This window comes from Drosophila suzukii, chromosome X (assembly GCF_043229965.1).
Source record: "Drosophila suzukii chromosome X, CBGP_Dsuzu_IsoJpt1.0, whole genome shotgun sequence".
NCBI classification, from domain to species: Eukaryota; Metazoa; Arthropoda; class Insecta; order Diptera; family Drosophilidae; genus Drosophila; species Drosophila suzukii.
In genome coordinates this window covers 23503628-23520102 of record NC_092084.1, presented here as the reverse complement: position 1 = coordinate 23520102, position 16475 = coordinate 23503628, and the positions used below count along the sequence as shown (strand labels likewise).

General features: G+C 41.2%; 4 protein-coding genes across 16 annotated transcripts in view; 1 reads left to right on the top strand and 3 right to left on the bottom strand.

The window, feature by feature from the left end:
• Positions 1–1207, bottom strand: part of SK (small conductance calcium-activated potassium channel) — a 67096-nt gene extending 65889 nt beyond the window's left edge. For all 13 annotated transcript variants that reach the window (XR_010654748.2, XM_065867637.2, XM_017067611.4 and 10 more), the window contains exon 1: positions 668–1207. The gene's annotated coding sequence lies outside the window, so the exon portion shown is untranslated. The remainder of the gene's footprint in view (positions 1–667) is intronic.
• Positions 1208–8055: 6848 nt separating this feature from the next.
• Positions 8056–9456, bottom strand: CanB (Calcineurin B). The gene is made up of 3 exons (XM_017067489.4): positions 9378–9456; positions 9098–9161; positions 8056–8603 (listed from the first exon to the last, which is right to left on the bottom strand). The coding sequence occupies exon 3, from the start codon at positions 8566–8568 to the stop codon at positions 8056–8058; it is 513 nt and encodes a 170-aa protein (XP_016922978.1). The 5' UTR covers positions 8569–8603; positions 9098–9161; positions 9378–9456.
• A 673-nt stretch (positions 9457–10129) lies between these two features.
• Positions 10130–12823, bottom strand: XRCC1 (DNA repair protein XRCC1). Its single transcript, XM_017090625.4, has 5 exons — positions 12540–12823; positions 11151–12482; positions 10991–11079; positions 10580–10929; positions 10130–10523 (listed from the first exon to the last, which is right to left on the bottom strand). Exons 1-5 carry the CDS (start codon positions 12588–12590, stop codon positions 10402–10404), a joined length of 1944 nt encoding a protein of 647 aa, XP_016946114.2. The 5' UTR covers positions 12591–12823; the 3' UTR covers positions 10130–10401.
• Positions 12824–13499: 676 nt separating this feature from the next.
• Positions 13500–16212, top strand: LOC108021812 (protein DENND6B). Its single transcript, XM_017090614.4, has 2 exons — positions 13500–14670; positions 14738–16212. Exons 1-2 carry the CDS (start codon positions 13570–13572, stop codon positions 15527–15529), a joined length of 1893 nt encoding a protein of 630 aa, XP_016946103.1. The 5' UTR covers positions 13500–13569; the 3' UTR covers positions 15530–16212.
• The last annotated feature ends 263 nt before the right edge of the window (positions 16213–16475 follow it).

The window sequence follows — 16475 nt, the reverse complement described above, 5'->3', positions numbered from 1 at the left end:
TTTTTACCCGTTTGGGCAGTAACTTTCTCTCAGTGTACGTGTGAGTGTGTTTGTAAGTGGCCAACTGCAGCTGTGAGTTGAGGAATGTGCACGCATAACTCATTTAGCATTCCTCCTAGCTCCCTCCTCCGCCTTCTCCACCTTCTTCTCCTTCCTCTCCTTCTGCTTCTCCTCTTGCTCCTGTTTTCCCTTGCCCTTTTGTCCTCTTCAGCTGCTGCTTGCACTTTGGTTACAGTTATTGTCGTTCGTGTCGGTATGCCAAGTTTGGTGTGTGTGTGTGTGTTTGTGGGTGTGAAAGTGCAGGCGGGGTTTGCGGGTGTTAGTAAATATGCTATCTTTGTTGCAGTTGTTGTACACCGATAAAAAAATATTTTATTAAATTAAACTTATTTTAATGAAATTGTTTATATATATAAAAAGATTATTACTTTGGGGTATTTGAAAATGTATAAAAGAACAGGTATATAATTTTCGAATGACACTAGCTGAACTTCAAAAAGGTCTTTCTCGTTTTCTCTCTTTTCCAAGGAAGAGAAAACGGTAAATTGCCTTTTTCAGTATCAAGTTAACATTTTATATACATACATATAAAAAACGATGAATATGAAATCAATCTGTACATATATTTTTTTATCTGTTTATTACTTTTAGCGGAAGGGGTACCCACTTTGATATTTTGCGACGCCTTCCAGCTATGTTCGTTGTTCTCGTTGTTTTTGTTCTTGTAATGGCTCCCTTAGTTAATAGCTGGTCCCGCTGGCGTTGTTGTTGTTGTTGTTGTTGTTGTTGTTGTTGTTGTTGCTGCTGCTGCTGCTGCTGATGTTGTTGTTCGTGTGATAAAATCGGCAATATTTGGCACGCGCGTGTCACTGTGCTGGTATACCAATACAAAGCAAATGCTGCTGCTGCTGTTCGTCCATATTGCCATTTATGCACATGCATGAGTCCCTGTGTGTGTGTGTGTGTCTGTGTCTGGTGTAGACGTGTGTGTGGTGTGTGTGTGAACGCGCGCGACAAAGACGGAAAATCGTTGGACTTATGTATTGGGGAACTGCAGTTGTTGTTGCTGTTGTTGCTGTAGAATTTGCGTTTGTTGTCGAATTTGTTGCTGCTGCATTTTCTTTGGCATTTCCATTGGCCGCATTGGGCGCTTATTTTTCTTGCACTTGTTTTCTTTTTATATATATTTTTTAACTATATATATTAACTATAGAATAACAAGAAAAAAAATGGATATATATATATTGTTTATATATAGATGGGCAGGCATCTTTATATACATATATGTGTGTATATTTATGTGTGTACGACACCCACGACAACGTAAAACGAACGGAGAGCATTCAACTCCACTGCATGTCGAATTTGAACTATTTTACGGGTTTTTATTTTATTTTAATATATTTTTTTTGGTTGCATCTGTGCCTGTCTATTCTGGTCCTGTCTTTTTTTTCGAGGGGCTGTCGCAAACTTTTTCAGAGTTCAAAGCACCGAGAACTGATTACATTTGGCAAACTTTGTGTGTCGAAAACTTTGCCCTCTACCAAGGGGTGGGGGGGATTTTTTAACTCTCTTGCGCTCTAATTAACGGATTGACGTTGAATCTAAGCCGCTGATTGCCGATCCTGCTCTCCTGTGCTCCAAATGGCCTGTCTACACGAACTAGATTTAATTAAAGTTGCAAACTTGGTTAATGGTATTTACTAAATACAATAGTTTTCTTGGAACAATTTGTTTTAACTTTCTTATGTGCTGAACTAACATTTCATTTGGCATTTCCAAATACAAGGAAAGGTTTTTTAAGAACTTTACTCGTGTAGAAAGGCCCTAAGCCGCTCTCCCTATCTTTAACATCTAAGCTACTCTTGAGATCACACTTCTCTTTTCTTGGCTTAATCTCACTCTTTATAAGATCTAAGCTTTAAGCAACATCGCTCTTTTGCTAACTGTTGTTGTTCTAGCACCTGAAGCCGTTGTTTTTGATTATAACACCTTACTGTGTGTGTGTGTGCCAGTGTGTTTGTGTGTGAGTGTTAAAGTTTTTGATTTTTTTTTTTGGTATTTTTTTTGGAGTGCGCGACGTAGAACTCTCAACACACAGACAGACAGACAGACACAGCATATAACGGGACGGAGGGCGTCCGTCTCGCTTTCACGTTGATGTTTCCGTTAGTGTTGTTTGTGCGATACTGACTCAATTTGTTGCTCGGCACCGTGTATATAGCATTCGTCGGCATTCCCTTGCTCTCCTCCTTCTCCTGCTTCTTCCTCTGCTTCTGCTGCTGCTTCTTCTTCATTCTCTCCGCTCGGCTGTCGGTCGTTTTGTCGTTCGGTCGCCCAGCGGCTCTCTCCCTTTTCGCTTCCCCTCTTTCGCCGCCCGCTTTCTCCCGCCACTTTCTCTTCACCTCTCTGTCGCACTTGTGGGCGGGAAGTCGTTTAGTCCGTCCAGCGGCGGGGACATTTAACATTGTCTTTTGAGGGGGGATGGTGGGGCGCTTGGGGGTGTAAAAAAGTTTGGATTGCACGTTTGGTAGGGAAAAACCCCTAAAGGTATGCTATTTTTAGATATCAACTTTCAAAACTCCTAGTTAAGAACCAATAACGATTACATTGTATCGCGGAAATCTAATAATAATGATAGCTAAACAGAAAAAGCGATGAAAATAAATTGAATTTCCGAACTTTTAGGGACTGCCTTATATATCTAAAGAATGGAAACCATATTAAATATATGTACAGGACTTTAAAACAATATTCTTCAGTAATGTATATTTAATAATCAGAAAGTCCTTATAAAGTTCAACAAAAATGTTGGTCTACATGTCGTATGAGTAATATTTCGGTAACTAACCATGAAAAGGCAAGTTTCTGACATTTCTATATACAATACTTGTGATTTATTTTAGCCACCCCTGCAGAGAACTCCCCACGACGCCACTGGGCCACACTTGCCACTTGTGTGCCACCAAACGAAATAAAAAAAAAACACCATACAAGTATAAAGACACTTCGTTGAGTGCATGCAGGGCAACTGAATCGGGAATCGGGAGCTGTTACTCGGAATCGAAAATGGAAACAGAAATGGATTCAGAGTTTAAACCGGAGTCGAAGCTGCAGAGTCCCGAGACCTACAGGAGCGGAATAATTAGATAGCAATTACCAGGGATCTCTATGAAATGTACTACCATTTTCCATCTCGTTACGCTATAAACCTTTGTCTTAGTACATTTCCAAAGCAATTATCATCATTATTCCTAATTAAAATTAAGTTGTATTTATTTTTGTGACACATTTTATTTAATTTAACACATTTTACGGTTTATTTGAGACGGGGAATTAGAAATATTAACCTAATTACAGTTGGATCCACTGAAGCTGAATGGAAGATTAGAACCCAACTGCCCATTTTCTTATGCTCTGGTTGAGCTGTAAGTATCCATTAAATTCATTAGAGTGCCTTGGCACTTGTCAGTTTTACTGCCACATTTCAGTTTACGAGAGTATGAGAAAGCAGCCAAAAAGCACTTAACATTGACCTTAAGATGTTTAGACCTAGGGTTCAACTTTAAATGCAAATGAAACAGCTTCTAAATGATTATATGTGTTATTTTAATGATTAAGAATAGTGCTATTAAAAATTAATGTTCAGTTTAAATAAATGTCGTGTGAAACTAGCCAATAGTGTTGATGGAACTCTTTTAAGTAATTGTACAGATAAAAAATACAAGATATACAAATAGATATAGTTATAACAAGTTCTTGAGAACTAAACAAAGGTGATTATTAATAGAGCTGTTAAGATTTTAGTTTTCATTTTCATTGAGTGTTATATTTTATATATATATATATTAAAATTACAGTTCTACAAAGGTAATGCTTAAGGATATATGTATGTATATTTGGTATATCTCTTTGAATTCCCATTGGAACCTGGAATCGCTGCCTCTAATTCGAAGGGTTAGTGGGTCAGGTTCAGGTCCGCCCCTGGTTGTCGGTACTCGTATTCGTATTCGTATTTCTATTCGTATTCGTGTTTTCTGTTTTCAACTCCTCGGATTCGGGTTCTGAATCGGAATGGAATCGGGGTCTCCAGAGTTCCGTTGCGTCACCGGCGTTTGTTTGCCGCCACCTTTAATGGGGGGAGTTGGTGGGTTGGTGGATTGGTGGATTGGTGGGTCGGTGGTTCAGTGGGTCGTCGGTGGGTCAAAGGGCCTCCGCCGGGGGGGAGGGGGCGGTGCACTGTTGAGGTAGCTGCGTGGTAATGGTGAATTTATGACTCTGTGGGCGGGAACAGATGGAAGCGAAAGGCGCGGAAGAGAGAGAGGAAAGAACGCTCCCGGCACTCGGCGCTTGGCGCTAACGGTGGTTGTTGATGCCTTGTTTTTTGTAATTCCCATTCACATTGTATATTGTATATTTCCCTTTTACCATTCTTTCGCGTTTTTGCGCTTGCCGCTTTTTGTTTTGTATGCGTTTTCGGTTACAGCTCGAAACTGGCACGAGTCAACTTTTATCGCACAATACACACACACATGCCACTCAACCGCACTAACACAAGCGCACACTGGGGGGCGAAATTATAGAAATGGCTAATTAAATAAATTAACCAAGCAATAAACTTAAAGCAATGATAAGAACAATAGTATTCACGTACAATCCTTTTACGATTTTCTCATGCCTAATGGGAAATTGCTTGATACCCATTATGAACTATTTAACATTTTTAAATATCTTTATTTACTTTGATTTTTTTGCTTGAAAGCCCTTATGATTTATTTAACATTTTTAAATATCTTTATATACTATGTTATTTTTTATGTAGATCTTAGACTATACAAAAAGAGTACTATCTCAAGAAACGTTGTTTACTATCATCATTTATAAATCATTTTTCGGAATTGAAGGAATGATATTAAATTGGAAAAGATCCTAATAAAAAAAATGCTGTTTATTGTGGATATCTTACAAATTTTAAATTTTAGAATCTTACAAAATACTTATAAATGTTTTTAAAAGGAAAATGTTAACAAAACATATAATATGCAACTTATCAAGAACCCTGACATCTAATATTTTGACCTTAACTGTCAATGAAAGACACACACATGGACATTGATTTGGCATTTGTTTTTGCAGGCCCGCTTTTGACTTAATGCCGCGATTATTATGGCAAAAACACACAACCCAAAATAAAAGAAAAAAAAATAAAAAGAAAACCACGCCAAAACAAGCAACAAACTAAAAAGCTTTTATTTTTCCCCAGGTGGGTTGGCTATCGAAAAACTAATGCCAGAGCCAATGGGCTCTATGTTAAACCTAGAGATTTCGGTCGGCAAAGGAATATGGAGAAAAAATGCTGACAATTTCGTTTTTAGGTTATACGATATCCCTTACCTGTCCAAACTTCATTCCACACACTCACACGTTTCCATAGATATAGAAATATGTACATATATATATAAAGGGCATATTGATTTGTGTTTTAGTAAGCCAGGTATTTCCCCCCTTGCTCAACCAACCCATTTAAATTGGGGAAATTTTTGTACATAATTTATAAAAAGCCTTTTGACTTAATAGTTGCCTCTGAAACAAAGTTATTCAGGCGAAATAAGTTTGGGGCCCCCAAAAGGTTTCCAAAAATAAACGAAGCCAAAAGAATCAATAAGATTGTGTCTTTTAGATTCGGGGCTTAATTATGCCATAGGACATCAAAAAATGTATTTGGGACTGGAATAATTAGTTAAGATATTGAATACTATGGGATATGATAATAGGGTTTGTTATTCGCGAACCCTTTTTTATATATTTATCGCAAATTGCTAATCTCTTGCACCTTGTCTGGATAATATATATCACCTGTCCTATGCCTCAAAACCCATCGAAGTTACAAATTGTATCTGTCCCATTAATATACAAGTCCTGCTGTTTCACCTTTAAAAAAAGAAGACAAAATCGAGAAAATGATAGACGCGAGTTTGGAAAGAAAATGCCCGATTATTGGGGCCTGGCGCAGTTACGTACCATCCGAAAATTGGAGCACATTAATCAAACCAATTAATACCAAAGGAAAAAGGTCAGCCGTGGGCTCGTGACGCAGCAACAGGAGCGAAATTAGTGGGTTGAAAACGGGTTGAGGGCGGGGGTTACCCTCAGTATTAACCCTACTAATTTTCAAAATGGAAATGCCTTCATTTGGAAGTTGGGTTGGCGGGGGGCGTAGGCGGGGTCGGGGCCTAGGCGAAAATGATTAACGAACCAGCTTGCGACAGACAGCATATCATAATTTATTGATACCAGGCACACACTCACGCATTCTCGCCCCACACACACACACACACACACACGAAGGACCCTCGCAGGGCCTCCGGAGCTCAGTAATTCAGTAGCCCAGTAGGTGACTCCGTGGTCAAGGCTCTGTTGCCGTATAAGTTCTCCACGGACCCAACAGCTAGTTGGCTGGCTTCCTGTTCATGCACTCGAAGAAAATCCAGTTGATTATGATCATCAGGAAGCGCACTCGAAGTAAACCTCGTTCGATCATCAGAATACTATAATAACTCATATTTCTATATCTTTTTATGGATATTTTAATCAGACTTAAAGAACATTTCAACGGATGGTTTTTTATTTTCTTGACTTATGAGGTGATCAAGGGGCGTATACGTAATATGAAATTAATTGGATATTGATAAAAGCATTTTCTTTACCTAGGGTATATGTTTTTATCATATTATACACGCTTAAATACAACAAAAATATTTTATTAATAATTTAAGTTCAAATATTTTTGTTGTGGTTTATCACTAAAAATACAAAAATATGTGTAAAACTTTTTGTGCTTCAAGAAATATTTCAGTTTAATTTGAAAACATTTTAAAAAAGTGAGCCAAAAAAATAAAATTTTACTTAATCAAATTAACCAAAATTTAAATTAGTAACTCCCTTTTGGTCTACATAAAGTAGTTACCAATTACATATATCAAAAAGGTTACGAAAATAATAGACCTAATGTTCCCCCAAGGCTTTGGTATTCCGTTTTGAAAGAACATTAGATCTTTTAAATATTTTTGTAACACTTTTAATATAAGAAGTTAAGTAATAAAATGTTTCGTTAACTTAAACTATTCCTTTTTTTCTGGGTGTATTACACCTCACATGAGGGACGTCACACACACACACGAGCAGTTTGAAAATCGGTGACCTACAAAACATTTAATCGTTGCCAACGGCCAAAAAGTTTTCGGTTACTTTCGGCGTGTGGTATTCTCCTACTTTTTTTATGGTGACGGTTTTTTTTTTTGGGAGCATGGGTTTGGGGATTTCGGGGGCTCTGGGAGACGAGCTGAGAGACACGCACGTGTTTTTTTTCCAAGGACTCGCGGACCGAAGGACTCGAGGACATCTGCCTGTCGGCCAAAGAACCCAGCCCATTTACACCCACTTTTACCCAATAAACGACAAAAAAATAACATTGAGGCAAACGCGTGTTCGGGGTTCTTTAGTTTAGCTTTTCGATAAACAGTGTTTAATTGTAGTTGTAGTTGTAGTTTTCTTCTTTTTTTTTACATATCTTATACACAACATTTAGTCAAGAGATGAACTTAAGTGTTAGGCTTGAATTGAACGTAGAGTTAGGATATAGTACAAACTAGTTTAATATGATGCGAGCAATCCTAAGTAACCTATCCGAGCGAAGGGCTTATCGAAGGTATGGCAAATCGCATGGGGTAAAGTACCAGAAAGTATGCCTCATAGGGATAGAGATGAGTTTATAGTGAGTGGTCCGTTGCCGGTGGTTTCAAGTATGAGTATAAGACACAATTCATTGCATTCTGAGGATGAGAGGTCGATCAGGTGTGGGTCTAAGTGTACTATATATGCGATAGGTATCAATAAATCGAATAAACTGCTTCGTTTTTGGCACGCCTCAAACGCCCGCACAGACTCACAGACAGACCATTTATTATAAAGCTGAACCGGTTTGAAGGAAGGGAAGGTACACACACTCATTTTGGAATCATCCTACTATATATATATATATATATAAATGGTCTCTTAGACATCGACAACCATTTTCTTGTGGATATCGGTGTTGCCCACCACCGAGCAGAATTCATCGAACGATATCTTGCCATCCTCGTCCTTGTCCGCAAAGCAAATGGTCTTGTCCACGATCTGCTGCAATTGTGTGTCCTTCAGATTGTTGCCCACCATCATCTTGAGCACTTGGAAGAGTTCCCCATTCGAGATGTAGCCATCATTGTCCATATCGTAAATCCGAAAGGCGAATCGCAACTTGGACAGCTTATCGCCGCGCACACTAAACTGCGATACTCCTTGGATGAACTCCTTGAAGTCCACCTCGCCGTTGCCATCCGCATCGAAAATGTCGATCACCCGCTGAACCAGCGGATTCTGCTGCAATTCCGGTAGCGACATGAACTCATCTATGCTCAAGGCCCCCGAATTGTCCAAATCCAGTTTGCGGAACCGCTTGCCCAATCTCCGGATCTCGTCAGCATCAAAGTTGGAGCACATGTCCATGGGCAGGGAGGTTTCATTACCCATGTTGGCTTTTGGTTATTAAATTCTCTGGTCTTGATCTGCGGAAAGAAGTTATCGTTAAAACGGTTTAACTTTCTTATTTGCAGGGAAAATAACAACCAAATCAGTTTCATCATGCTATATGTACCTATTGGAGTGTTTTCAAGATCTGAGGAGATCCTATAAACAGTGAATAAGATCGTATGGAACATATGCTATCTTTTCAAAACCCGATCGTACCAGATGTGTCTACAATTGAGAAAATTACATGTGTTCTAAAAATTATTCACATATTCAGGATAAAATATGCTTATAGCAAACTTTTAGGCAGGTACACATAGCTTTTTATTTCCTCAATTATAAAAAAAGTTTATGGGAGTTCTAAAGTAATGAATAGTTATATAGACTTCTTAAAAAATATTTTTGCTTCTCTGTGATATAAAAAAAATATTTATGAAGATCACAAAAGGACCACCTATGCTAGAAATTATTTTAGATATTGTTCTAGATTTGGTGGGTATTTTTTCGCTGCGTGTACAGTACGACCTCTTACCTGTGCTTTTGGTCTCCGGATTCTGGGGCGTTCAATCTCTTAATTTTCCACCGACTGACACACTCTATAAAGAAAAGGGGGGAGTGCAAGTTATCAGCATACTTTTAATTATGGCTCAATCGTATCGATTTTCCAAATTTCCAGGGATTTTCACTACTCGTTTCCGCTTTAACAAAGGAGTGGATTATCGGAAAATAAACCGTTTTAGGTAGTGGAAATAAGCCAGGAAGCTTTGGTATTGCCCATTGAAGGATTCCTAGTGGTACCCATAGATATTTACCATAAATAAACAATAGATCTGGTTTGTAAAACTCCCAAAAGTGCTCTCTACTCGCTCGACAGCAAATACACGACTGTGGACGAAAGAGAGAGTTTTTCACCATTAACGTGGATGCACTGTCTTTGTGTGTGTGTGTGAGGTGTGCGTGTGTGTCGCGGAGAGAGCCAGGTAAATGCCAAAAGTGAGAGCGCAGCTGTCAAATGCAGACAGCTGTTGCTTTTCCACCTGTTTTTTTGGGGGTTGGAAATCGTTTTGCACTGTCAACGTCGATTCCTTTTTACTTTTAAAGCATATTTTTAGGGTTTACAAGAGGCTTTCCCAACTTTATATAGCATACTTATTGGTTGACAGTCCTTTAGGGTTACAGGAAAACGCGTTAGGAAATTATTATTAAATTCCTGGTAGAGATGGACCATTGCATTAGGCTAGAGACGAGGTCATTCGATAGTTATATTTAACACCTTTTTAAGTAAACATTCGATAGATCTTAGTCACTTTAAAGAACTTTTTACATATTATTATAGGAAGTTATTCAAAAATCGCTTAGTGGCTTTACTACGAAATATTCTGTTTCACGGTCCTATTAGGAATTTTAAATAATATGATATATTATCTAATAGATATTTATCTTAAATTTAAATGTTTGCTTAATTTAGGAAACCTTTATACTATTCAAAAATTTGTTAAAAATTTATTAAATAAATTTTATGTATAACTATTTTTTTAAATTTCAGGAAATAAAAACCTGGCGATGAAGTATTTTAATATTGTTTTATTATGAACGGTCCAAGCCGAACAAAAAACTTAAATATTTTAAGAATGTTATAACAAACACATTTTGGATTCGTCGAATTTTTGTTGATACTTGAGTGAAGAAAATATGTTAAGCAGTTTTACTTAATAAAGAATACTGCATGAAACTTGCCCAAAAACATTAAAAATGGGCTCCCAAGAATTCAAGAATTACTTACATACAATTTAAACATATAGAGGTATACAAAAAATATGAGATTTGAAATGGCACTCAATCCGCAGCAGTTATCTGCTTCTTTTTTAGCACTAGATAATCCTCCTCATCTGTGCTAACATCATAAATATCTCGAGACTTTACCGGAGTCTTAACTTTGGCCTTCTTTACGTTGTTTTCTAAGGAATATATTTTAGATATAGAAGAAATAATTTAGACATTGATCAAATACTACCTTGCGTAACGCGCTCAAGTTCATCTTCCGTATCAATGCCCGACGAAGCATCTTGATTTAGATCCCCGTTTTTCTGACCTACTGGATCAGCATCATAGGTAGCCTTCACCTGGTTGTTCTCCACCATGACCACATCATCCTCGCTGGACTCGCGTCGCGAAGTTGGTCTAGTCGCCTCATCGCACACCTCCTCATCGCTTTCCGGCTGACTAAGATCATTGGTATCTAAAGCGTATCGTCGCCAGGGCAGATACTTCTTCAGCTTATAGCATTTCTCGATCCAACCGCGTGTTACAATCTTTCCCTTGCCCTTCACTTGATTATATTTGGGAGTGTTTTTAAAGGCGCATCTGGTTGGGTAGAAGTTTATTTGTTAGCAGGTGTATTCTTTTTTAATAGGTCTTCACTTACATCAGGTGAGTACATCCTGGCTCCCAATCAGCTTTATATTTGGCACCCAAAGCGACGGCTTTCGCACGCAAATCTGCACGATCGGGATTCTGGAAGGGTAAAAGATGGGGATTAGTTCAGCAGTTCATAAAGCATCCCTAAATTAAACAAATATTTGTACCTGTATGCCGCTGATTACCAGGAACACTCCATTTAGCAACTGATTGAAGGGACGATATTGGATTGGTGTGTCCTTGACCTTTTGTTTTTTGGCGGGCGTGGCAGATCCTGCGGTGGGCGATGAGTGCCGTTTTTGTGCAGATGGACGAGGACTTTCCCTGGCCTTTGAGGTATCCCCGTGCTTGGAGGTGTCATGTCTAGCAGAAGATTTATCCTCCTTCCTGCCTGATTTTTCCTTCGAATGGGAACTTTCCTCTTTTTTTGATGGTTTGTCTTCTTTTGTCGAGGATTTGTCGTCTTTTGTCTTTGATTTCCTTTCTCTAGAGGAAGATCTGTGTTCTTTTGACGAGCTTTTGTGTTCTTTTGATGAAGATTTCTCCTCTTTGCTGCTGGACTTATCCAAGGAGTGCCTGCTGGACTTGTTCTTCTTGCTTTCCCTCTCCTTTTCCTGCTCCAATCGGCGGCGATCCTTGTCCGCCTCCAGATGCTTGCTCAGCCGCTGTTTCTTGGCATTCCCCTCATCGACAGCCTCGTCCTCGTCATCATCGCCAAACAATAGGGAAGCTCGATTGCGATCCAGGGGCTTGGCCTCCGAAGGAGCAGGAGATCCTTGTGGCAGTGAACTGGGAACAGGCGATGGAGAAGGTGAGGGTTTGGGCGAGGGCTTCGGCGAGGCAGAGGGCGATGCAGCCAGGCTGGATACCTTGCCAATGCTTAATCTTCTCAGGGCTGTGGAGCCCGCATCCCGTATGGCAGCCGCTGTGGAGACAGCAGACGGTTGAGTCTCCTTTTTCCAGCGCTGAAATCTGGTGACCTGATTGTCTGTCTCCGAGTCTGGAGACTCCTCGCGAAGCTTAAACGCTCCGAACTGCATCATTCCCTGGGGCAGCAGTGATTTTACCTTCGGAGGAGCCGCCGAATTAGCCGGAGCAGCCACCACATGAACCTTGACGAAGGACAGGCCATATTGGACATGACGATTGAAGGGCTGCGTGCAGACAATCTTCAGTAGCTTCCACTTCTCCGGCAGGACACTTTCCACCAGGGCCGAGCCACTGAAGCAACGCACCCGGTTCTGGTTGCTCGAGTTCTTGCTCTCAATGGGCGTCATAAACGAGCTGGACAGCAGGAGCTCCCGGAAATCGTCTGTCTGACAGCCCGTCCGGCTGACCAAGACCTCTATAAAGGCGGCATGCTCGTTGCCAATATCGATGCCGGTGATCTGCTGCGGTTCCTCGAATTCGAGGATCACATAGGCGGATTTTTCACCGGGCGACTTGATGCGCCACTTTTTGCCGGCATTCTCCTTCAGCAGATTCGCCGCCACGTGCACCTGGCAATTGGTAATGTTGTTACTATATGAATCTAAAATCTATGTATCAGTTCTTACCGCATCTTCACTGCTCACTTCCCGTACGGACTTAAAAACAGCAATTGGCATTTCGCAATTTCATCAATTAAATTCAGACGCCGCTAATTTGGCGGGAAATTCCTTTGGCTAAATTTGTGGAAATAATAATTCCGCTTTTGACAAACAAGTTCAATCTTTTGGCTGTGGAATTGGCAACTAACCAAAGTGCTTGTTTATTTGTTTTATTGCCAGAGACAGATGTAAACTCTGATATTTTTGTTTTGACGAATATTTTAAAAATAAACACTGTGCTAATCGCACATCTCTAATAGTGCTGGCACACTAGCTAGTTAATACTAAATATAGTCGTATCTGAAATCTAGTATTTTTTGCGATAGTCGAACATAAATAACAGTGCTGTCAGGCTTACCGCCAAATATAGCTTATTATAAAACTAGCTAGTTATTATTAATTATAGCTTTTTATTAAAACCAGTTAAAAAATAAAATGTTTAACTATTTGTTGCAAGTCTAATGATGTTTATGATAATTCATTTCAGAGCCCAAAACTGACCATTTTCTAAACTGGGATAAATATCTTCTGCTTCATGTATTTGACTTATCTACATGTTAACTTTTATAACTCATTAATTAAGTTCAACTCATAATTAGTTTATTATCCCTAAAAGTTATTCCGTCAAAGTGCCAGCGTCAGTGAAAAGCAAAAATGAATGACAACAAAAAGTGAAAGTTTTGAAATGAAAACATATTAAATAGTGATGATCAATATTAGCAAGCAGTGACAAGCAAATAAGATAAATATTTAAAAAATATAAACCCACGAAGAGAAAACAACTAAATATTATAAGTAATTTAAATTACAAGAATTAAAAGGGGTTAACTCACATATTATATATTCATTATTGAGCCCTATTTTATTAATTTAATTAGTAAACCGTGACTGACGATGACATCGTTCACGGTTAACAGATAGCAGCAGTTGCCCATCCCTGATTCCCCTTGTCAATGTCGCAGGCAAATAAATAAATATCAACAAATTACAATATAGAATGAGCGCGGATGCAGGGACCAAGGAGATCATGGCGCCATCGCGGGACAAGGACAACGGCGTCCAGATTGAGGAATGCGATGTGGATGCCACCAACTCGAATCCGCAGCCAAGTGCCAGCGATTGGGTGAACTTCTCGCAGTGGATGCACTGCTTCTGTGTGGTCACCTTCGATCTGAATCTTGGCCAGGCCCTGGAGCACGTCTATCCACCGCAGTTCATGCCCAGCGAGCAGGAGGTTAGCAACATCTGCTACATGGCCTTTCCGGACTCGAATTCCGGCTGCATGGGCGACACCAAGTTCCATATGCGATTGCGCTGCACATCGCGTCGGGAATCCCTGCCAGGATACAATGCGGAGTGTTCGCCTGCCCTGCGCCAGGATGCTTCGCACTACTGGGGCTTCGTCTACTTCCGGCAGAAGAGGGATGCGAATCTGCCGCGCGGTTACTTCCAGAAGAGCTTCATCATTATCACACGACTGCCGTTCTTCAATCTCTACTACGATATACTCTCGCAGCTGGCCCCGCGCTACTTTGACGAGGGCACGGATGTTTTGAGGCTGGCCAGCGAGCAGATCAATCGCCAGTGGCCCGGCCTGAGGGTGGGCAATCCCCTCCAGCTGCCCCTGCTGGAGTGCAGCTATCAGATCTGCATACCCCGCACTAGTAGCAGTAGGAAGTCCACTGCAGATAGTTCGGGAGGCTCAGGGGAATCCCCGCCAGCCCTGGCCGCTTGTCCGACGGCCAAAGTACTGACCTCCGTTAACGAAATCGAGCTCTTCCGCTCCCTGGACTTTGTCATGGAGCAGCTGTACACGTTGTGGGAGCTGGTCATCACCGCCGAGCCCATCGTTGTGGTGGGCACCTCACCCGCCGACTGCTCCCACATGGTTCAGACCCTCCTGGCCCTGATAGCTCCACTGGAGTACTGTGCCGAGGCGCGTCCTTACTTCACCATCCACGACAGCGAGTTCCGGGAATTTACGCAGGAGTGCACCAGCAAGACCACACTACCCGCCTGTATTTTGGGCGTGACCAATCCGTTCTTTGTTAAGCTGCTCAAGGATTGGCCGCACATGCTCAGGCTAGTGGACAACCAGGTGAGAGGGATAAACAAATCGCACAAAACAAGTTACTCAACTCTATCGCCATCTCGCTCATTTTCAGAAAAACATGCAGCAGCAACAGCAATTGCTGATGGGCCAAAAGCATGCGAGGAACATCGCTTCGGCCACCTCCTTCTCCAGCTCCACGGAGCTGGCCGGCCGACCCCTGAAATCCAGCACAGGACTGAATGGCAGCTCCAACAATGGCTCCGGCGATTCCTCATCCGCCGGGCTGCACAGCAAGTACAGGCCGTATCTGAAAAAGGACAAGGCGCTGATCAAGAAGGTGCTGCTGGGCCTGAAGACCAAGCGGCCGGAGCATGTGCAAACCGCTCTGATCAGGCGCCACCTCCTCGAGTTGACCCAGAGCTTTATGATACCACTGGAGCGTTATATGGCCTCGCTGATGCCGCTGCAAAAGGACATCAGTCCGTTTAAGTCGGCGCCCAATGCCAGCAGCTTCAAGCTGGACGACTTCTTGGCCACCTTAGAGACAGCTGGACCGCAGCTCACTTCGCCGCTGAAGGGAGATTGGAAAGGCCTGTACAGACGTTTCTTTCGATCGCCCAACTTTCGCGGATGGTACGAGGCTCGCCACCGGGAGCTGCAGCTAACGCTACAGGATCTCCAGCTGCAGGCGCTGTCGGAGGCGAATCTGGAGCACTGGGCACACGACAAGCAGGAGGTAGAGATCATCGACATGATACTCAAGCTCAAGCAGAAACTGAATCTCTATGGCGACAAGGCCACGCAGCTGGAGGGGATCAATGGCACTCAGCAGCAGATCCGGGCACAGATTGAGTGCATGAAGGGTCTGCTGCCGCCGGATCTCAAGAATGTGGTGAACCTCTGATCGTAGTTGCACCAGCCTAGCTAAATCTTGTACTCCACCTCTCTCTGGCTGCTCCATTTCCGCCCAAGGACTGCCGCCTGTCTGTTTGTCTGTTATCCTGTGATTGTGTGCGATGAGTGTGTTTATATCTCGCGATCCTTGGGAGGAGGTGCTCTTCATTATTGTAAATAAGTTTTATCCGGAGATTAGTCGCTGTATTTGTGTCTAGTTTAATTGTAACATAATCCCAAACAAACAAAAAGAGAAAAAGTTGAATGTTAGTCCAAGCCAAGTATTAAGTGTAATCGATGCGATATCCTTTAAATGTTTTCAAATCTATTCGAAGCGTTTACCACTTCTTAGGTCACCATAACAAATGCTCATGTCCTTGACTGTCTCAAATAAGAAAACTATACTTTTTAAATGGTTCAACCTAACCAAATAATACGAATTTGTGTAACTACATTTTAATATTACCTCGATGGAGTTCTTAATGTTAAGATATTTTTGTCATACATGTAGAAAAAAACATTGTTTATGCAGCTTATGAAAATTTCCGATGGGTTGAACAATGTGATTTAAAGCCAGTTTTGCTCTACTTTTATCTTGATTTCAAATCGTTGTGCAACTTTGTATATCGCTAAAAATAAAGATTGTTTATGTCTATGACTGTCAAATATAAGATAACTTTACATTACCTTAAAGATTAAATGCTTTTTTCTGATGGGATCTCATTATTATACCCGTTACTCGTAGAGTAAAAGGGTATACTAGATTCGTCGGAAAGTATGTAACAGGCAGAAGGAAGCGTTTCCGACCCCACAAAGTATATATATTCTTGATCAGGATCACTAGCCGAGTCGATCTAGCCATGTCCGTCTGTCCGTCTGTCCGTCTGTCCGTCTGTCCGTCTGTCCGTCTGTCCGTCTGTCCGTCTGTCCGTCTGTCCGTATGAACGCTGAGATCT

Excerpts from the sequence above, each read along its gene's own strand:
- LOC108021812 (XM_017090614.4), top strand. The coding sequence starts at position 13,570 with ATGAGCGCGGATGCAGGGACCAAGGAGATCATGGCGCCATCGCGGGAC. Across the intron at positions 14,671-14,737 it reads TCAGGCTAGTGGACAACCAG|AAAAACATGCAGCAGCAACA; the intron begins GTGAGAGGGATA and ends GCTCATTTTCAG.
- CanB (XM_017067489.4), bottom strand. The coding sequence starts at position 8,568 with ATGGGTAATGAAACCTCCCTGCCCATGGACATGTGCTCCAACTTTGAT.
- XRCC1 (XM_017090625.4), bottom strand. The coding sequence starts at position 12,590 with ATGCCAATTGCTGTTTTTAAGTCCGTACGGGAAGTGAGCAGTGAAGAT. Across the intron at positions 12,483-12,539 it reads AAGTGAGCAGTGAAGATGCG|GTGCACGTGGCGGCGAATCT; the intron begins GTAAGAACTGAT and ends ACCAATTGCCAG. Across the intron at positions 10,930-10,990 it reads CCAGGATGTACTCACCTGAT|ATGCGCCTTTAAAAACACTC; the intron begins GTAAGTGAAGAC and ends CTACCCAACCAG.